Source organism: Papilio machaon, chromosome 12 (assembly GCF_912999745.1).
Source record: "Papilio machaon chromosome 12, ilPapMach1.1, whole genome shotgun sequence".
NCBI classification, from domain to species: Eukaryota; Metazoa; Arthropoda; class Insecta; order Lepidoptera; family Papilionidae; genus Papilio; species Papilio machaon.
The window spans coordinates 5,831,906-5,855,045 of NC_059997.1; the positions used below are offsets into that span (position 1 = coordinate 5,831,906).

The following is a 23,140-nucleotide window of genomic DNA, read 5'->3' on the forward strand; positions in this document are numbered from 1 at the left end:
AATATATATTGAAAATATCAATTTATTATTGTGATATTTCAGATTTTATGACAAAATAAGACATGCTTTAATTCATTTACAATTTTAAAAAAATGTACTTAAAGTTTATTTAATAGTGTAAAGGAATTCAAATACCTTGTGACACCCACATATGGGCCTCAGTTTCATGTCACTTCCGGTTCATTAAAGGTAAACAACAATTCATTGACCCCTAAATAAACAATATATTATTTAACAATGTATATTAAAACTTACTTGTTATTGTATTGAGTTGGGACAACCATAGTGTCACTACTGCATCTATTTATTTAGACTTAATTGTTGCTAAATTCAATCTAAGTTCTAAGTAAATATTCGTCACCCCATTGATGTAGTAAGTAGAACGATAAAATAAGTACATAATAATACATATCATAACGTACTTTTCCTTAAAGGTTATTTATATAGAGACTGGTCAAAATATAATTATTTAATTTTTTACTCCGCCCGCGACTTCGTCAGCCCAGAAAAAAGTAACCTATAATACCCCGCGTGCATCAGCTACCGTCAAAATCGGTCCAGCCGTTTCGGAGATTACTCGAAACAAACGGGGAACACACACAGAAAATTTTAAATTTAAAAAATTGGTTTTTCATGTGTAAAATACATGATTTTTTTCTTTATAACATCCTGACACTCTAATTTTATTAATATGTATACATAGAAAAATATAATTATGCACTTACTTGCTATTTCAATAAGGAAAATTTCTAGATTTTAACAAAATTGTGTGTTTTAAGATACCTTGTACTGAAGGTTGCTCGTGACATGAATGTAAAGGTACTAAATAATTTAATGCTTCGTTAAAAGATGCTAATAAAGAATAGTAATAAAGTAATTCTACGTAAACCTTATGATAAACTTAGACAAAAAAGTACTTAGCGTATATTTCAATGTATTGGGAGTTGGGAAGAATTTCATTCTTCATTTATTCAGAAACATTTTTCGCAGTTTATGTTTAGATGATTTTAAATAGATACAATTTCATCCATGAGTGTCTTCCAAAAATCAAGAACATAGAAGGGATTAGATACGACTTTACACAGATATTGTGACAGAGCAAACGGTTATGCTCAACAATAAAAATTCCTATTTAAAAGTTAAAAGCCGTCAAATTCACTTGAAACTCTTGTGGTCTTTTTTTATTGCTCGTTTTCATCAAGATATTTCGAACTCCATATGGACAGTAAAAGAATTGATTACACTTTCTTACTAAAACGCTTTGGGCCAAGTTCATTGGCCAAGTCGTAAAAGACTTCAGGTTACCTCGAGAATAAAAAAAGAGTGGAAGTATTGTATATCAAATTCTTTCGTGAAATATTATCATTCTATGAATAGCATGTAGATTAAAATATTTTGGGTAGGCGTTACTAAAATAAGATGTCATGTAACTCCATGAGGTTTTTTAAAATAGGATTAGGTACTTAGTGAGTATTACATTAGGCTTAAAGCGAGAGGATGGAGGATTTTTGGTAGATTTCGTTGATTCAGTCATTGTTGCATGTTCACAACAAATATAGCATAATGTGTAAATCTAATAATCGACCAATGATGATCCTAATATCATTCGTAAATTAATTTGATTATAACACGAAGAAATTCTTTTAGAAGCTGTATAATTCAATTGCCCTGTTCAGAGAGTAGATGTTTTTTATACAGCTATGAGAGCGCCTTGGAAAAAAAATCCATTGTTCACTACTATGCAGAGTAACCTTTTTGTACTGAAATCCTTTGTTTTTGAAACACGTACTGCGATACTCTATGGAAGATTACATATGATCTTACTAACACTTTAATAGCAAAAAAACAGTTTGTGTAAAATTACTTTAATCTCACGAGCATCTTGTTTTTTTAAGGGTATTATCGGGTATTGGTGGATAATATTTGGAAAAAGCCGTGTGAAATAATTACAGTTCACTAACGGTTGGTTTGAATTCATAATATAAGTTCTTTACTAAGAAATATTTATTTATGTCACTACGAAATGAACTACTTTTGTATTCAATTATTTATGTTTAATTTGTAAGATGGGAACAAATTATTAGTTGTCTACTATTATTAATATTATCGAAGTTCGCAGTAAAATGTACATTGTAACAATGCTGTATTAGAAATGTTATTTACGTAGATTTACGATGTTTGCGTACGTTTACAGTTAATGCTGGTTAATTACACATTTCTTGATAAATGAATTGAGTTTATATTGATAAATGTAAATATGTGTTTTACTTAAAATAATTATTATTTATAACAATACATTGTTTAACTATACAATACATTGAAATTGGAACAACGTGCGTGGAAACTTTTCTGTATAGACTAAGATCCCGTTGTCGCCAGATTGACGTCGTTTTTACAAGACAGCGGCTTTCACATTGAGTTATTACTTTTTTTAGAAGTTACAAAATATTCCACACTCTATTGTGGCTCAAGTAGTGCATGGAGTTCTAGAAAATAGTTATGACTTGTTTCTTCACTTGACTTGCGTTGAAGCTTAGATTACGATATTGTCATCGAATGACAACAGCCGGTCCGAACCTTGTAACCGAATACGATGTCGAAATCGTGCGACACTGTATTGTCATACGATAATGTATTGCGTCACAACTCGCTATGCATTATCTTTAACTCACTAAAGCCCAGTTAATCTTTGTAGTGACTACTTATAAATAAAGGATAATCTCTTCTATTAAAAGACAAAGAATATTCCGGAACACTGTTTGAAAAATTCCAGTGACTGGTCAGTCAGCTAGGAAAGTCTCAGATTCGTTCAATTTAGGCTGAACCTAATATTAGATTCTTAAGATCGATCGGTTCTCTCTATTGGCATTGCGATCCTTATATTATTTAAATTGAATTCAGATTTTAATTGTAAGCACTATCAAAGAGGTTTTACTAATAAAAGCGTATTAATAGAGAGGGGCTTATCGTTTGTGGAAACACAACGAAGCTTTTGTACGGCGGTCACGACAATTCTAGAGTGTAGAGGTCATCCGCCAGCCGGAGTCAATTGCTTCCTTATTTAGACGACATCTATTTGCTTCTGAACTGAATTGATTTACCTAAATGAAAATATAAAATGATATTCAGTAACATTCGGGCTCTCGATTCTGAATTTTATGTTGCAGATAGACTGATTATGAAACCCAAAGTGTCTATTTTAGGTCCCATTGCTTTTCTTCTACAGAGTGTGTCTGTCAGGGAAGTACAGTCAGGCTTATAATTTTTCTAATCAAATGTTTCTTGTTTATTTATGTATCAAAGCGAGTGAAACATAAGCGTACTGCTTGAGATAGAAATATGTATAACAATCTTTAGCTGCTACTTTTTTTAAAAACACTTTCATGATGAAAATCGAATGTTGATTTATCAAGAACATGTTTAGTCTTTAAAAAGTGTATCACAAAATAACATCATAGACTATAAGTGCATCACGAATGAGATAGATGCCGAGCACATGGCTACACCTTGAACATTTTCGCTAATGTAAAGCTCTTATAATATTCGAATGTATTTTTAAACTTGCACTAGAATATTTTTATCTATTTCACTTTGCCTGGTTTCCTTTAATAAATTTTAGTTTTTATTTCAATCACATGAACTGTATAGTTGTGTTCTTTTAGTAGTGTTTCAAACGTCACATGGAACATCAAATGATTTGCAACGTTAAAGGTCATTAAATGTTATAACAACATACATAGAATTAAAATTAATAACTATACAACAGACAGGGTTTTTTGTCGAAACATCGATAGCGACAAATTTGGTTATTTGTAAAAAATATACAGAGTTTAATTCGCTGCAAAGAACGAAGCAAGTTCTACCTCTAAATTAAGAGGCCACTGTACTTTTTTATATCAAAAGGTGGTAAACGAGCAAATGGTCACCTGGATTCGCCGAAATAGCGAGGCGACCGTTGCCCACTGACATTTGCAAATGAAGATGCGTTGCCTACATTTATTCAACGGAGAAGGGGATATTTTCCCTTCTTATGCGTCTCCTCTTTCGCCAAATCCACTTCCCCTTCCCATTCTTTCCTAATAAGAAAAGGGTGTGAAGGGGAATAGGACTAAAATTAGGCCTTCGGCACCCGGAATTGTTTCCACTTTATGCCTGTCTTCTATGTGGTCGTGGTATTTCACCGGGCGAGCCGACTAATTCGTGCAACAGATGTTGTTGCTGGCATCTACCACTGTTAAACTGTACACTGTACTTATTACTTTTAAATATCCTTCCTTGTAACTCTGGCTATTTGTCAAAAGTGAGGTTAGGCTCTAAAACAAACAGTAATCAGTTGTTTGTGAAAGCGTCGGGCACATCAGTGAATTAATTGTAATAATTCTTTATTGACAAAGCGATATTGATGACATTAAACAAAAACATGTTAACATGTTCATAATAATGGATAAAGAAGAATGGAGGGAAACCTGCAGACACAACTAACAGACGTTTCATCATTTTACTATTATAAACAATAAATCATCATTAAATATATTTCGATTTACGTCAATATAATGGAGCTACATTACATAAATAAACAATAAGAAAAACAGAAATTCCAGCTACGTTATAAGATATATCCTTATTTCCATTTATTATTTACTAGCTTTTACCCGCGACTCCGTCCCCGCGGAATAAAAAATAGAAAACGGGGTAAAATTATCCTATGTCCGTTTCCTGGATTTAAGCTACCTGCCCACCAATTTTCAGTCAAATCGATTCAGCCGTTCTTGAGTTATAAATAGTGTAACTAACACGACTTTCTTTTATATATATATAGATTTATTTTTAAAAGACATTGCCTGGAAATTTTATAAACAATACAAGAAAATGAAATGTAAATTAGGATCCATCGAGTTGAATTTTCAAATACTGAGGGCAACTATAACTTTGTAAACTAAATTTTCCATAATTGTATGTTTTTAAAGTACCTACTGGATGGCGGCCACAGACAGGTCGACGCAGCGTGGGCAGGCCTCCCGCAAGATGGACCGATGATCTGGTCAAGGTTGCGGGAGTATCCTGGACGCGGGTTCCACAGTACCGATCATCGTGGTGATCTTTAGGTGAGGCCAATGCCCAACAGTGGGCGTTACTTGGCTGAAAAGAAGAAGAAAACGATGAAAGTATATATGTATTTTTGTAAAATAAAGAAATCACAAAGCTGAGATGCGAACACACAAAAATAACGATGTTATTTTGAAAACAATTACTAAAAATAAAAATTGGAACAGAGTGCATCTTGAAAATTTACTTCAACGTTTACAATGTCAAGTACAATCAATTTTCTAAATATACGTTTTATGTTGGTTGGCCTTTGAAAACAAAGCGACGCATTTCGGTGAGCAATATCTTTTTTGTTGGTCGGTGCAGAACTGCGTAGGTATTATTGTTTTTGTTGACATAATATAAATTATAACTACCTAAAAGGTGAGAGAAATGTGCCTGGACCGCGCCAGATGGAAATCCGTAATCTCGTGCGTGTGTACTCATGCCTGTACCCCTCTAGGTTACGGGTACGAGTTGTATTTAGAAAAGCACAACAATAAAAATATTTTTGTTAATATTAATTTAACCTTTATCACGATGACGCAAGGTTGTGTTTAGTATTAAACTTGAAAGCATGAAAATAAAACAAATAATGACAAGTCTGGCTTTCATCGATCTTAACGATCGTCGACTTCTTTTAATGAATATTGATTGTCACAAATTGTAGAAAAAAATCAATGTGTAATGCATATATGTTTTTGTACACGCTCATATTTGTACGTTAAACTATTACAATTCTTTGTCACCGTGAGTTTCCATTGCCGAAGCATGCATATTAGTTTTTTTTTTCACAAAGAAAGAGATTGAGGGAATATTTTAATGTTTCGGCAGTGGAAACAATCGGAGATACAAAAAGTGACTGTTTATTCGAAATTTTTGCTGTGAAACGTAACAAAAGATATCAAGCATTGAATACAAACTGAGTCATAAGTAATCAGCAAACGCGCAATGGCAACTGACGCGCACAACACAACGGCCAGTGCTCAGTCAGTACGCGTGCACCCGCGGCCGAGTGCGGTCATACTCGTCGTGGCTTCTAGCTATTTTCAACCAAGGCGCACAAAATTATCGATAAGCCGGCAAACTTCGTTCGTACTCGCGTCTCGCTGCACGTTTCGTGTATTCACATCTTATCAGTACCTTTATTCGATATTGTTACGGTTAATCAAATTGCAAATTGGCGTGTGACGGATGACTGAGGTTACGTTTTCGAAGTTCATGTGGGAGCGCGAGAAAGAAGGGCGTGCAATGGAGAGCTGTTACAAATTGTACACATGGATCAACCATACAATCTTGATGCTGTTGCTGCAGATATTCTGGAAGATGAGCCAGATATCGGACTATTTTAAGGAAAAGTAAGTGAACGTTTTTGTGCACAATAACAGCTGTGGTGTCAAAATATCGTCAGTGTCGTGTTTATTATTCTTGAGTTTTGACTTTCTGTCCAAAGGTCGTCAGTTGGAATTCCATTTGGTGTTGTTTTCCTCATAATTAATTTTATTGTTACGGCGAATTGCAAAAATTTGGTCACGTTGTAAGGCACCAAATCATGTTTTGGAAGCTATTATTGATATAATTGCATATTGCGACATCATATTTTTTCGTAATTTAACTATTAAATATAATTAAAATTAACGAAAATAGAAAAAATACAATGTTGATTACAAAATTTTCTTATGAATTGAAATGATAAAGATTTTATAATAGTAGAGGAGACCGTGGTAGGAAGACCTTTACTCATCTGATAACCAGATGAGACATATTGTAATTAAATATTATTGATTGCCTGCAATAACGGAAATTAAATTAGCCATGAACACTACGCCATACTAAGTTATCACAGGTATGTTTGTTATTCAATAATAGTTGATAAATCTCATCTGGTTATCAAACAGTTGAAGGTTGACCTTCCACGGGCTCTTAGACTAATTCATAATTGAAATATCCTTAGTTGAAATTATAGACGATGACCTGAAAAACTATCAAAATCAAGTAAAAATAACCTTTAGTTATAGTTTTTGGTCTCCGACAGATTAAATGGCAACTTGAAAACATGGATAACAAAATACTTGAGTATGTCAATGTCTATTCTGAATAAAGATTAACATCGCGCGTGATAAAAACCTTTTTAGTAGGTCCCTATTGGTAGATAGTGTTTATATAATTTATAGTTATTGATAATATATGATAATAAAGACAGTGAGAAACGTAAGCATAATGAATCGTGCCGTACATAGGTACATTCCGTGTAATTTTTTCTTATTTCTGATTTCTTACTTTGAACTAGTTGAACAATAATCTCGTACCGTGGGTTTCTAAAACCAAAATATCTGTAAAACATATTGTCACCCCTGACCTTATCTTTGACAAAACAGAGATGTTTCAAACGGGGATTTTGGTCTCAGAAACCAATGGTTAGTGCTATCATTAGGGTTTATGTGTAAGTAGATTTCATAGGCGTCTTTTGAACATTCTTTTGTTTTGATGTTAGGCGATGGATTTAGGATTTCCGGGCAGAATTCCATTGCATTTCTTTCTCACATAATGTTCATCTTGATTTAAGTTTACTGTCGAATGGGTCTTCGTAGATGGAATTCGATAACATTATGGAAAATTCTTTGTGTTTTTAGTTTTCTGTTATTGAAGTTTTATGACATGTAGGATTAAATTATGTTCGAATTTAATAGCTTAATTTATGAGCAAGTGCCGGTACATTAATTCCAGAAGAATATAATTTTTCTTTTTTTTTATTAGAAATGCTTAATTTATACTCAGTGGCTGTTCTACACATGTGTAAGTTAGGGCAGATTAATGTTTTTAATTACGTAAATATGTTTGTATTATAATTAATTGTGTATAAGTCGATTACTGCTACAGGTGTTACATTTATTAGACGCGCTTTAGGGAATAGGTTTTATGTCATTACTAGCTGTCGCCCGCGACTCTGTCCGCGCAGAATAAAAAAAAACGTAATAAGTAGTCTATGTGTTCTTCCAGACAATGTTCTTTTGTGCCAAATTTTATACATCCATCCATCTATCTAAACATTCGCATTTATATTAGTAAGAATATGTAGCTACTATTATGATAATTTACATAGTTATATTTCAGTTACAATATACCTTCCAACAATTTTATAAAAAAAAAACTTGAGAGGTTTTAAGGGACACCCGGATGGAACGAAGTTCCTTTCAATTAATTAGTGAAGGAACCAATGTTTATTCTATGCATAAAAAACTTAAGTCTTCACAAGAAGTACATTTTATTTCTATGAATTTTCGTTATATATTGTCACGTCGTTGCCATGGTGATATAGCAAAAAGTGTCGTGACAACTTTTCGTAAGAATTTTTTCCGTCTAGCCCCCTTTCACAACGCTCGATAAGGAACTTCGTTCCAAATATATATTGAATAACAGAATACATTATTATTTATTAATATATTTCTTTAAAGTAATAAATTCCAACATGCAATTTCCTTAAATTACAACCATCATGGCTAAAAAAAATTCTATTTCTTCGTGGGAACTTTTCTATATACAAACAGCGACATCTAGTATTTAAACACAACACTGCAGTTTACTAATGGAACATTTTGTTGTCAAAATATAGTAGGCAAGAGGTATGAGAACCGACGATAAACATTACATATAGTTATGTAAATTATGACTTCATTCAGGAACATTTTCTTGTGATTTAATATTAATTTTTACAATAATATCATGTAATGGTGATGCTTTTCTAGGAGTTTAGTAATCCTAGAACTAAACTCCTTGGATATTTCGTACAAAATAAGTAAACTCCACCTAATCCTTACAAATAACTATTTAAGAACCTCTGAGTATTGTTGTGTTTACTATCCTATTACAACAATCATACAACCACATTTAAAAGTGATATTATATTTTTTGACGATCGTATTTAAAGTGTAATACCGCAAACAAACCCCACTACACTAGTAGACACAACAAAAACGTGAAGGAAACAAACGAGGTGTGCCATTACTGCGCAAAATGAAAATAACCGCTCCCTATACTTCTAACTTACAATGGTATCGTTACATTTATGATTTTGCGTTTTCGTTGCCGAAACAACTGTATTAAAAAATATTTATTTAGTAGTTTTTTTTATTTTATTTAAGTTGACTTTTTTGTTACAATCTAGTGAAAAGCTTTATTTATTTACACAAGAAATCGATTAAAGGTAGGCAACGCATCTGCAATTGCGGATGTCTGGCCAGCGGTCGCTTCGCCATTGCAGCAAATTCAGGCGGCCGCATGCTCGTTTGCTATCTAATAATATAAAAAAAAACAAAAAAAATGGACCCATCTGCAAGCACTTCCTTTCGATTAAAATATTTTTTATCAAAATCGGACCACCAGGTTCGGAGTTTCGCGGTAACACACATAAAAAAAAACAGTCGAATTGATAAGCTTCTTTTTGAAGTCGGCTAAAAATGAGTAGTCCTTTATATTATCCAAAAGGAATGTAAAAGATTCTTAGTATTGCTAGGTAAACAAGAACTCAGATAAATAAAATTTATTTTTATTATTCGTACAGTCATTGTATTTCCCCCGATCGTATTGACTTCATATAAACATAGCTTCAGGTACTTAAAGACATTGCGACCATGGATTATAAATATATAATGTACCAGTACTTCAACCTCAACTCCATGGTTGTAAGTTTTTGGATACCGATTTGTTTTGATATAAGTGTTTCAATGAAAACCTACCAGTATATTCACTTGTCATATGTCAGGCAAGGGCAGTATACCAAAATAAGCAATGTCACAATCATGACAAGACTGCATATTGCTTAATTAATTCGAATGCAACATTTAATTCAGCACTGTCAATTGAAAGTTATCAATTTAAACTTTATAATCATAAAAATAAAGTAGAGTATTGATTACACAAGCTGTACGTTTGATAAGGAACCAATTATGGTATAGTTTATAAATGTAACTTTCAAAGTTAAGTGAAAGCGGTTCGAGAACCTTTAGTACGGATGAAGGTAATGCGTATGTATAAAAAATGGCACCAAGTTACTATTTTTACAAGCAAATACTTATTTTAATTCACAGATCCATAAACTTTTTTCTCGTAAATTCTTTTCGGAATGTTTCTGGTTTAGATTAAACCCATGCTTCTACATTTCTTATACTTTCAAACCCTTAATTTTATTTCCTGCCACCCATGTGGAGATCCTTGGATACACAGAGATCCGTATTGAAATAAATAAAATAAAATTGGAAAATAGATAATTAAAATGTAATATAAGGATTAAAAGAAGCGCATCCTAACTATAAATATTACGTTTAATTCACGTTTGCGATTGTTTCAATAATAAAACGAATGTATTGTTTAATCTTTACAAAATTAGAATAACCCTGAAAGAGTTTCCTTGATTTGTATTTTATCGTTTGAAAGTTATAACTAAATAAACATCTATTGTTCTAGACTAGAGAGAAAACACAATAGCTTGGAATGTTAAGATATTTCGATTGAAGGTAAAGTAGTTCATAGACTAACCACGCAGAGACCTTTTTTTCTTCAGAGGGGAATGCTTTGTGCATAAACCGCGCCCCGGGAGGGGACGCGGTAGTGATCTAGGATTCTCTTCCGGATGGGAAGTATACCCACTAAACTCCTCTGTTCCTCCTACGCAAAGTGGCGAGGCCACACCACGCAGAGACCTTCAAAAGTCATTAAATCTCCCTTAGTGTCTATTTATAATAAAAGATCTATCAGAAATATAAACTAATGACTGCTGACTAGTTTTTATTAACTTTTTGTGTAGGCATGTCAAATATATTTGTAGTTTAGCGAATCGATAGCATCTGAAAATAGACTCATACTTTGTCGCATTATAATCAATGGTAGTGCTTGGAGTCACTGAACTTTGTACAATCAATTTTATGACTAGTGTTCATTGTTGAAGTTCTTGCTCATATGTATATGTAATTCTGTTAATTGCATTTTTGTATAAAACGTAAGCAAGTTCAATATATCTCAGAGTAATTTAGTAAATGTTTCTCTATTTATTCTACTTTTCATATATTTAAGAACTCATCTATAACTGATTTTAAAGGAACAAATGTTAACTAGACTTATAAAATCATAGAGTCCAGTCATTATCATGAGTCGGCTATTTGGTAAGAAAAAAAATCATTCACGTTAAGATTAAATACATTAATATCATTTGTTATTCTTATATGTACCGTAGACAGACATATGTTCATACTATGATCATGTAAATATAATTGGTAGTATATAACATTATTTATTGATTGAAAAATAATAACCCAGGGTAATATTGCATATACTCAGCCACTTAAAGATCTCTCAGTACAATTCCGAGACATTTTTGTTCGATGTTGATTACGTCATAGGCATAAACAAGTATGATTCGCTAATGAAATCGAGGTCGATCGAACATACACAAAAAAATGCTAACGATCAAGTTTTTAAAAATCCTCTCTAACTTAACAAAACATTTCTGTTACTTGAACACTTTAGATAACTAATATTGCAACAAAAAAAATGTTTTGATGTGTGTGTGCTTTTATATACTATTTAATTAACGAATTAAAAATAATTTTATTCGTCTCAGCCAAATGATCTATGGTATGAGAAAGTTCACGATCACGTCAAAGTCCAATTGATTATTTGTAAACAAATAAATTATCTATTTTAAGTTTGGCATTAATCAGACTGTATTCTTCCAAAGGAAAATTTTAATTTCGGTATGTCTGTATGTATTTGATAATTATTATACTACTACTCTTAATAATTACTCCAGTTTTTACGATTAATAATTATTACTATAAGTCAAAAGTTATACTCCAACTGTCCATTGTCTATGATTAAAAAGAATAAAATAAAATAGAAAAGGTATCATTAATATTTATCTGTGCTGAGACTACCTAGAGTTTATGTCAAAGCGATTATTTATTCAGCCATTACGAGGCAAGATTGATTACTTACCCATTAAGGTGGGAAGTTAAAAATAACTCTTCGAGCGCTGACTCAGATCGATCTGAAGGCTCTTCCACGTTCCGTTTGACTTCCGAGTTCATAATCAATGAGCACATTAAATGTAAAGTTAGAATGCTATCAAATTAGAGTCATCGCCCTAGATGACGTAATACAGTCTCTAACAAAAATCCTGAATCCTACTCTGCTCAGACAGACAGGTAGTTACGGACTTTACATTTACGCACTTCAGCTTTGCAGATGTTCAAATACTTTATACTTATAGCTATGTATACTGTGACATTGTTTTTATTAATTGATATCGACACATAAATGTGAAGGTAGAATTCATTATATTTGAAATATTAATGTGGCTTGACACGCAGACTGTGTTGCCCTTACACTACAATTATAAAACAATTATTCTAGATTATTCTATGATACGCTCGTACTAGACCTTCAAAATTATGTTGCAATAATTAATGTTGAAACAGATGTTATTGATATTTAAAAAGATGGTATTGAAATATCTTAAAATGGTAGGCATTACGAGTATTGCATAAATACGCAGACATATTTCTATGTTGTAAAAAAAATATTAATGATACACTTTAGTTTTATATTTTAAAACGTGTTTAATACACAATCAGTAAACAAATTCTTAAATACAATTGGACTTTATTACTAAGGTCGCGTCATTTATCTCACGCTTCTCCTTGTTCGATATCTAATTGCATTAATTTCTTATTCCTTTAACATTGAAGTCACTTGAAAAGATATGCCAGTTATGCTGCAAATTGTTGCCATAACAAACTAAATATAAACTACTAAAAGAATTACTGTCTGGAAATAGAGAATGGTGGAGAAAATTTCTCATCATTCTCTCTAATTTCTATCTAAAATTTTGATAAACGATTGTAAATTTCTTATTTTAAATACAACACTATTTATTTTCAATAAATATTCTTCGAAGTGGAATCAGTGCCAAGTTTCGAATCTGTCTGAGACGTTCATAATGATTAATGTTGTGTTACACAACTTTCGATCGATTCACAATGACATTACATTATATAAGTAGACGCATAGTTACGTATAACTTGCGGCGTCTATTCCTGCATAAAATTAACCCATCCAACGAAAAATCTCGTAAATTCCAAAATATTTCTGGTAAAATTATTTCAAAAAATCTTTATTCTTTAGAAAACTACATTATCTCTGAGTAACATAGACTATAATTATTACTAATAGATTTATTTTTAAATTCCACACGGACGATATCGCGGGCAAAAGCCAGTAGGTTATAAAGCAAACCACATAAGAGAAACAGTAAAAAAGGTAGCTAGTTATATTTTCAGTGCGTTTTCAACAAATAATATTGTTTTACTAAATCTTTGAATTATTACGTTATTACAATGCGAGTATTAATAGAACAAAATGTTCAAGCTTTCATAATGACTTGTGAAAAAATTCCATACATAAACATCAAAGGATTTTATTAAAAACAGATGGGAGATCAAACTAGATTATAAATCATTTTTACTAGAGTTGAATATTTTAACCGCATTTTTATACTGAAATTTTACATCTGAGACATAAAGCGAAATCAGCCACAGTGATATTGTTGACAGTTGAATTTATGTATTTTTTCGACGAGCAAGCGGTCACCATAGCAACCGCTGCCAATTTAATTGACGGAGAAGGAGACGTACATAAAGACTCCTGCCCATCCAGCACGCACACTCATCAGACGAAACGTGGATTTGCTTCCACTGCACGACTGTCTTCTATCTTGTGATCTATTTTGATGAGAGAGATTTGATTGTTTTTTCCACTGAATAGGCTCCGAAACTACTGAACTGATTTGAAATATTCTATCATTGTTGGAAAGTTACAATATCTAGGGTGCTATAGGCTATATTAATTACTAGATTTTATTTATTTCCAGTGGACGAAGTAGCAGGTAACAGCTAGTACTCAATTATTCCAATTCGTTGGTGACATGCAATCTCAAGAAACATAACGATTTTTTTTAATGATAAGACTCTAAAACATGTTTTACAAATTCTCAAATGGCCATTTAAGAATTTTGAAGATTTTTTTTTATATTTAAATAAAATCTTTGCATTTACATGACAATTACATAACAAATTTAATTTATGACAGTTCCTTAAATTTAAAACATACATTAAGGTACGAAATTTCTTTTTCCAAAAACTCTTGTCTGAATGCCAAACAAGTAAAGATCATTTGTCGATTTTTTCACGATAACTAAATAGTTTTTAAACTCACATGTTCAGTGAATGTCTGGGCACTAGTTGCTATGCATTTCGGCTATTTTAGGTGGCCGCTGGCCCGTTTGCAACCTTATAAATTAAAAAAAAAAAACTTAGAGCTTATTTCAATCAAAATATCCGTTGCATAAGAATGTTGAATATTAAGACCTTTGTCACTATCTCTTAGAGATCTGAACAGTTCGGTATAAATTATTTAACAAGTTTAACCAGTTTAGAAGAAACTAGATTAGTAAAAGATGCTTCGTAGATCTACTTTCTATATGATTAGATAAATTGTATGGGTGTCATAATGTGAACGTACTTCAGAAATGATTCATTTGTTGACTTGTTACATATTTCATCTTTTTGTGGCGCCATCTTGTGCCTAATACTGTCAGTAAGCGGTTGTATACACTGACCTCTATTAAGTGGACAGGCTATAAGCCGTGGTATTAAACATGCTTCCAAAACATGGGGTGCTCTTTCATTAAAACCCTTGACCTTATAGTAAATTACTCACCGATCAAAATAACCCAGTAGTTAAATATTGTACATAGATCTTTGAATTTAATTATCGGTTAACCGCATCGTTAAAACTAGAATTGCATTGTGCCGTTTGCAATGGAATATTTTTGTACGAAAACAAATAGTCATTCTCAGACTGAAAATAAACATTTAATCAAAGATAAACGATGACAATCTAATGTGTAATTAGCGTAAACTTAATGATTCAAATAAGAAACGTCATGTGTTTGGTTTGAGATAGAAAATTTAGTTCGTTGATATAAAGACATAAAAAAGAGTTTTACGGTCACAAAGAGGCTAATGCCGTTCACTATCGCTAATTGTTTATTTATTACTTATTTAACGAGGCATAATGAATTTACAACGTCATTCTAGATCATGGAAAGTTATTTAAACAAAGAAATAATCGTTAACTATTTGAATTTCAGGTCCATAGAAGATAAGAAGACGGATTCTTTTATATTTTCACCGCTATCGAAAGAGTCGAAGTTAAGAAGACATATACGATCGATGTCTGATGTCCAGAGCAGTACACCTTACAGATCGCCATTCAGATCAAGGAAGGGTACAAATAAGATCCTAACATACGACTCTGATACGAGAAGTAAAAGAATAATGACTTATAATAGACACAAACTCCTGGAGTCATCAGATTCTAGCGACTTTGACGCGACAAAGAACAATCTATGCATAGAGCATAATATTAAAAAGCATATGGATTCCATGAGAGTACTTTAACTTGTAAAGATCTGACTGAGGAAGGCTCTACAATCTAGTTTTAACTAGAGTGTATATGTTGGGTTTATATAAGTGTTATCATTGACTGTTCGAAGACTTGACATCGACGACGTGTTCCCAACGTGATCTACAAAGACTTACCTTGAGACTGTGATTGCGTTAGATTTAATTATTTTAAGAAAATTTATTATTTATTAAGTGATTTATAATTTAAGACAATCTCAAAATGTTTAATGTTTCAACAAAGAGTTATCGCTGTGCAAAAATATTTTGGAAGATCTGTTTTCTTTCTTTTAAGTAAATTAAACAAATGACAAAATTCTTTTATAAAGGTTGCCAGTGTAAACTCACATTAATATTATTCAGCTGAAATCTATAAAATTTTCCAATTTGTTTCAATTAACAAATTTACAGGGGTGGCAAACATTTAATGATGCATATCACTTTAACCATTAAAGTGTATTTTGAAATTAAGAGGTAAACGTGTTATGAATACACGTTTATCTACAACTATTACTGTAATTTAGTGTTTTCTAAGTTTTTTCTATAATATAAGGTGTCAAATGAGCAAGCTGCTATCTAAATTCGCCGAATTAGCGATGCGAGCACTGAACATGGACAAATATAATGTTCGTAAGAAACGGGATTCTTACCACGATTAGGCTGTTTGAGCTCCCGATATTTCGGCACAGTTGCATGCGCCATGTTCACGGGTTGACTGATGTTGTGCGGTAGTGTAAAAAATGTTAAAGGTAGCCGTATCGGTCTACCTTCTTTCTGATTCGGCGACCACTACCACTGTCCGCGTTCTCACCGCACATTAAGTCCGCACTCGATGTTATTTTTGTTTGTCGACAAACTACACTCACTGTGTCCACATTTGTGCGCGTACTCGAAGTCGGTTGCTGTCCAGTCTTGTTGTAATACTGGATCACTGGATTCCAGGCACTCGACAATTTAAACCCATCTTCGCGATTGAAATTTTTGCATTTAGCAATTTCAATCGCTTCTCTTACCAATCTTGGTATGTAGTGGCGTTCTGTCGATAGTACCTGGGGACTATGAAGTTCAATCCAGTGATTGGTGGAGGGGTCCAAAAGGTGTTCAGCTATTGCCGACTTCTGAGGATCGTTGTTTTTAACAGCTCGTATATGTTCCTTTATGCGACTGGTGATGGTGCGCTTGGTTTGTCCTATATACGAGCTGCCGCAGCTGCAGTTGATTTTGTAGACACCGGGTGTTTCAAACGGAATACGGTCTTTGGGCGATCGCAGTTTTTGTGCTATCTTACTGTCAGGGGTAAAAATAGTTTTTATTGCGTATTTGCTCAAAATTTTCGACAGTTTGTCAGTTACCCCTCTGACGTACGGCAGAAAAGCAAGAAAAAGAAAAAGAGGGGTAACTGACAAACTGTCGAAAATTTTATGCAAATACGCAATAAAAACTATTTTTACCCCTGACAGTAAGATAGCACAAAAACTGCGATCGCCCAAAGACCGTATTCCGTTTGAAACACCCGGTGTCTACAAAATCAACTGCAGCTGCGGCAGCTCGTATATAGGACAAACCAAGCGCACCATCACCAGTCGCATAAAGGAACATATACGAGCTGTTAAAAACAACGATCCTCAGAAGTCGGCAATAGCTGAACACCTTTTGGACCCCTCCACCAATCACTGGATTGAACTTCATAGTCCCCAGGTACTATCGACAGAACGCCACTACATACCAAGATTGGTAAGAGAAGCGATTGAAATTGCTAAGTGCAAAAATTTCAATCGCGAAGATGGGTTTAAATTGTCGAGTGCCTGGAATCCAGTGATCCAGTATTACAACAAGACTGGACAGCAACCGACTTCGAGTACGCGCACAAATGTGGACACAGTGAGTGTAGTTTGTCGACAAACAAAAATAACATCGAGTGCGGACTTAATGTGCAGTGAGAACGCGGACAGTGGTAGTGGTCGCCGAATCAGAAAGAAGGTAGACCGATACGGCTACCTTTAACATTTTTTACACTACCGCACAACATCAGTCAACCCGTGAACATGGCGCATGCAACTGTGCCGAAATATCGGGAGCTCAAACAGCCTAATCGTGGTAAGAATCCCGTTTTTACGAACATTATATTTGTAAAAACCACGAAAGTTTGAAGTTGAACATGGACAACTTTATTTGCGGTTGTATTATATTTGAAGAAGGGAGGAGGGTACATAAAGAGAATAATTCCCCTTCCTATGCGTCCCCTCCGCCATATCCACTTCCCTTAACCATCATTAATTTATAAGAAAAGGGTGGGAAGGGAACGAGAACTAAAACTAGGCCTCCGGCTACGCTTAATATTCCTCTTAATCTTTGATTTTAGCCTGTTAAAGAAATTTCGCTATAGCTAAATTTATAAAATTTACTTTACCTGTTTACCACCCCTGCATTATAACATCCATAATATGTATGTGTCTGATACCGAAGAGTTCGCTTATTATTTATTCCGTAATTAGGTGCAATAAAAGTAATTTATGTGATGTGTTTAATTAATTTTTATTATCCTATTATCTTATTTCATCATTGACGTGATGTAAATATTAATTTCATTGAAGTATTAACTAAGGTAATTTTGTAAATAAATTAATTTTTGATGTACAATTGTCGTTGAGTTTCAAAATTTTGTATTATGTTATTCCAATACTGTATATATCTGAGCTAACAATTTGATCAATTATATTCTTTGGCTAAACATATAAAGACATTATGTAATTTTTACAAAAACTTACGCACAATTATAATTGATTGATTGATAATACGTGCCATAATACGTTTTCATTTACCAATGGCTTCTACTATTATTTTTGTTGAAATTGTTCTTAATTGCGACGAAATAAATAAATTGAAATATAAATTATATTTTATTTAATTGTAGATGTAATTAATTAAACGTTAAAATGGCTAATAGAAGTTGAGTATAAGTTATTAGAACTTAGATACTCAGGAAAGCAAGTACAGTCGAACCTAGATAAACAAGAGTCCAAGGGACCGCGATATTTTTCTTCCTTATAAAGGTTTGTCTCTAATCGAAGATTCTCGCTTATAGTCTTCCACCGGGGACGGATTATGAATCGCCCTTATGGAGGTTTCTCCCTTATCCAGTTCTCGCATATCCAGGTTCGACTGTACTTTGATTTTAGCAATTAAATTTAATTACGTTATTGAAAAAAAAAATGTGTTTTAAACTAGCAACGCCATCTTTAGTACGAACCTGACACACATGATTTATTTCATTCTTGTAGCGGATATAGAAGGAAATACCTAAGATATACATTTTTAGAAGCAATTCGAATAATTATAATTAATAGTTTAATTTCCCAGAGATACAGAAAGAAAAACAGACGCAGGAATAGTAGCACAGCACACACATCTGCTTGTTAAAACTAAGTTTCTTTAAACTACGATTTGGATTGGAAGTTAATAAAACCTTAAAAAAATAACATACTCCTATACTTTGTGAGATATTGAATGTTGAAACCAAAACAAGAATGCAAAATTACATTATAGCGATATAGCTTTGCGATTCTCGCAGGCGCATAAATACGATGGAATCTACAAAAAAAGCGTATGTATTCAACGGATATGAAATTATGCTTAGAGGTATTTTACATAAGACTATTTTAAAGCTGAAACTGAAAAATTCGTCCCTATAAGATTATTAAAAACGATAAAATCGAAATTTACATTTGTCAAAATTTGAATATCAGTATTTACTCGCGATTAGTTTTCAGTTTGTATTTATTATGTATTTATATTAAAAATATATAATAATTTAGCAATGTTATATAGAAGTATGCTAAATAGTAATATAAGTTTAACCTAATAATAGTATATCCTACGTTTTTAATACGTCTATTCATAGACTAAGACTAAGCATAGTAGTAGCAACTTTTAAACTGTCAAAACAATGACAGCATGACAGGAAAACAAAGCAGAGGAAAACATAAACATTTCAAACATTGATTGAATGTTGAATCGACTTTATTATTGAATTGATTTAAACTTGTCCAGTCGAATCAGTCTTGTCCATGCGAACAGTTCAGTATTTAATTATCCTTGCTCGGAGTAATCTCATCTTCTTTGTGTGGTGTTCGATTGAGTCTAAGTTCCTTTTAAAAAGTTGATTTATTTAATAAGCAAAATGTCTAAATGGCTAGTTATTTTATTTTTATTCAAATATATCTTGGCAGATCCAACTCCCATTGTTCTTTGGCATGGAATGGGTAAGAATTTAATTGACTTTACTCATCGATAATTTTATTTTAGAACATAATGTATTAATTTTTTTCTTTAAATTTAAACAACACAGGTGATACTTGTTGCGTCGACTTTAGTTTAGGATCTTTTAAAATATTTTTGGAAAAAGAAATTCCTGGTGTTTATGTACTTTCCTTACAAATCGGTAATTCAACTATTGAAGATTTTGAAAATGGGTATTTTATGCATCCAAATAAACAAGTTCAATATGTTTGTCAAGTACTGGCGAATGATCCAAAATTAGCAGATGGTTTTAATGCAATTGGATTTTCACAGGGAGCTCAATTTCTGTAAGTAATATTTATTTAAATACTCAAACCGCAGCATTTTAATTTTTTAATTCATAGCTTTAACATAATAAGGCAATAATTCTTCTATTAATTATTTTCTTCAACCTGTATGTATATAAATAATTATTAAAAAAAGCAAATTGATAAAATCATACATAAATAGTTATTCCACTTGAAAGATTAAAGTTCTTTTTTACAACTTTCCAAAATTTGGTAAAAAAACTATTAATAAATCTGAAAACAAACTCCATATTATATTATTAGCACTGGTAGGACTAGAAAAAAGTTTTTTTTTTTAATCATAATCAGTCAAATCTTGGCTGTATATTTAATTTCTTTTAACTATTATCATAGTTTATTAATCCTTATCCTTATTCATATAAATGGACTTGTTTTAATTGTACTTAGGAGAGGAGTTGTTCAGCGATGTGGTCATAAGTTGCCAGCAATAAAATCATTAATATCCCTTGGTGGACAACACCAAGGAGTTTACGGGTTGCCACACTGCGGAGCACTGCAGCATGCATCTTGTGATTATGTTAGGAAGATGCTTAACTACGCTGCTTATTATAGGTGAGATATACTTATTTGTTTTAACCTTACAGTAGAATCCCACTGACATGAAACATGTATCGAAACATATTCATTTTTATAGTATGAGGCAAACAAGCAAATGGCCACTAAAATTCGCCAAAAATAACGAAGAGACCACTGTCCATAGACAACCAAATTTGCAGACGCATTTCCTTTAATCAACAGAGGAACAGACGCACAGAAAAAGGATTTTTCCTCTATCTATTCGTCCCCTCCTCTGCCAAACCCACTTACGAAAGTAGACTAAAATTAAGCTTTAGCACCAAAACTTATCAGATGGAATGCAGACTTCCACTTGACGCCTGTCTTCTGTGTGTTTGTGGGTCGTAATATTGCAGTGGGTGAGCTAGCCCATTCGTGCAACAGATGTTGCTGGCTTTACCACTGGTCCTTCCTTACATTCTTTGAACAAAACATAGACTATATATATTTTACAAGTATCACAGCAGTGAAATTCTACGGTCATATAATTCAATATTCATTGCAGTTGGGTGCAAGAATCTTTAGTACAGGCAACCTACTGGCATGATCCTTTAGACGAAGCCGTATATAAGAAACAAAGTCAATTCTTAGCAGACATTAATAATGAAAGAAAAATTAATAGAACGTATACAGAAAATCTGAACCGATTGGATAAACTAGTGCTGGTGAAATTCGAAAGCGATAGTATAGTGCAACCGCGAGAGACCGAATGGTTCGGTTTCTATGCACCGGGTCAAGCAAAAAGACTGCAGTCGCTGGAGCAATCTGATCTTTATATACAGGTATGTAAGTTTATTTTCGATTGCATTGTTGAGAGTTTGTTAACTAATAGGTCGAGACGGTTTAGCGTTAAGAGGACTGTTATCTGTATTAGTTACGATAACAGAAAACATTTTCCCAGTTTAATAATTATACAATTTGAGTGTGATTCAATTTCTTGATAATTGTCAGTGTGTTTTGCGGCCTCAAAATCGATTACCTACCATCATTTCGGTTGATTATATATTCTTATTATGTCTTTTTTTTTTAATTTATATATCGATTTTCCGAAAAAAACAATACTCTAAGACGTACCTTCATTTCTTATTAGGATCGTTTGGGATTAAAGAAAATGGAGGAATCAGGTAAGCTCGTATTCTTGTCAACTCCAGGTGATCATCTTCAATTCGCTCAAGATTGGTTCATTGAGAAAATTCTACAACCTTACTTACTGTAACTTAAGATGTCTTATTTAAATCAAATAATCAATATGTAAGTTAACTCAGTGCAATAAATAAATTTTTTTTTAACATATGACATAGATTTATAAAGATCTGAATAAAGTCTGTCTGTCAAAACTTCTTTGTTTAATTTTATTATATTAGGTCCTTACACATGAAATTGGCGTTTTGTATGGGAGGAACAAAAAGTCGAATATTTTTTAATATAATATATTTAATTAATCAAAGTATGAACCATTATTTTCTATGCACTTTTGCCATCTCATAGGTAGTTCATTGATCCCTTTACTAAAAAAACCAGTCGGACGGGAATCAATAAAATCTTTGAAGGCGATTTGGACTGCCCCATCGGAGTTGAATTTTTTCCCTTGCAAGAAGTTATCCAAATTTCGAAAAAAATGGTAATCTGTTGGAGCAAGGTCCGGGGAGTACGGAGGATGTCTTAGACTTTCCAATTGAAGCTCTTCTAATTTAGTAGCCGTCTGTTGCGCAGTGTGTGGTCTAGCGTTGTCGTGAAGCAGCAGTGGCGTGGAGCGATTGACCAGCCTAGGTTGTTTAGCCGCTAGCTTTTCCATCATGGTTTGCAATTGCTGACAATAGACATCAGCCGTAATAGTCTGGCCAGATTTGAGAAAACTGTAATGAACAATACCGGCACTAGTCCACCAAACGCTTACAAGTAACTTTTTTGGCGTTACTTTTCGCTTGGGGCAGGATTTGGCTGGCTGGCCAGGATCCAACCATTGCGCTGAGCGCTTCCGATTATCGTAAAGAACCCATTTTTCATCACAGGTAATGATTCGGTTTAAAATACCTTCATTATTGTGCCGGTATAGTAATGTAACGCAACAGTCGACGCGCGTTTGCCGGTTTGCTTCAGTCAATTCGTAAGGTACCCACCTTTCAAGCTTTTTAATCTTCCCAATTTGCTTCAAGTGAATTAAAACAGTTTTATCACTAACATCGCAGCCTGCAGCTAACTCGGACGTGGTTTGCGATGGATCCGCTTCCACAATAGCCTTCAACTCTTCATTATCAACTTGAGTCTCAGGCCGTCCACGGGGCTTGTTCTGCAGATCGAAATTTCCAGAACGAAAACGTTGGAACCAAAAACGAACTGTGTTTTCTTTTGCAACACGACCGCCATACACATCAT

At 33.2% G+C, this 23,140-nt stretch overlaps 3 protein-coding genes across 3 annotated transcripts; 2 read left to right on the plus strand and 1 right to left on the minus strand.

Annotated features, from left to right (window-relative positions):
* The first annotated feature begins 6,073 nt into the window (after nucleotides 1-6,073).
* LOC106719222 lies at nucleotides 6,074-15,812 on the plus strand. Its single transcript, XM_014513507.2, has 2 exons — nucleotides 6,074-6,443; nucleotides 15,290-15,812. Exons 1-2 carry the CDS (start codon nucleotides 6,280-6,282, stop codon nucleotides 15,597-15,599), a joined length of 474 nt encoding a protein of 157 aa, XP_014368993.2. The 5' UTR covers nucleotides 6,074-6,279; the 3' UTR covers nucleotides 15,600-15,812.
* A 533-nt stretch (nucleotides 15,813-16,345) lies between these two features.
* On the minus strand, nucleotides 16,346-17,191 carry LOC123721522. The gene is made up of 2 exons (XM_045680350.1): nucleotides 17,127-17,191; nucleotides 16,346-16,889 (listed from the first exon to the last, which is right to left on the minus strand). The coding sequence occupies exons 1-2, from the start codon at nucleotides 17,189-17,191 to the stop codon at nucleotides 16,346-16,348; spliced, it is 609 nt and encodes a 202-aa protein (XP_045536306.1).
* A 2,373-nt stretch (nucleotides 17,192-19,564) lies between these two features.
* On the plus strand, nucleotides 19,565-22,085 carry LOC106707491 (palmitoyl-protein thioesterase 1). The gene is made up of 5 exons (XM_045680253.1): nucleotides 19,565-19,864; nucleotides 19,951-20,188; nucleotides 20,597-20,761; nucleotides 21,270-21,546; nucleotides 21,855-22,085. The coding sequence occupies exons 1-5, from the start codon at nucleotides 19,783-19,785 to the stop codon at nucleotides 21,978-21,980; spliced, it is 888 nt and encodes a 295-aa protein (XP_045536209.1). The 5' UTR covers nucleotides 19,565-19,782; the 3' UTR covers nucleotides 21,981-22,085.
* Nucleotides 22,086-23,140: the final 1,055 nt, after the last annotated feature.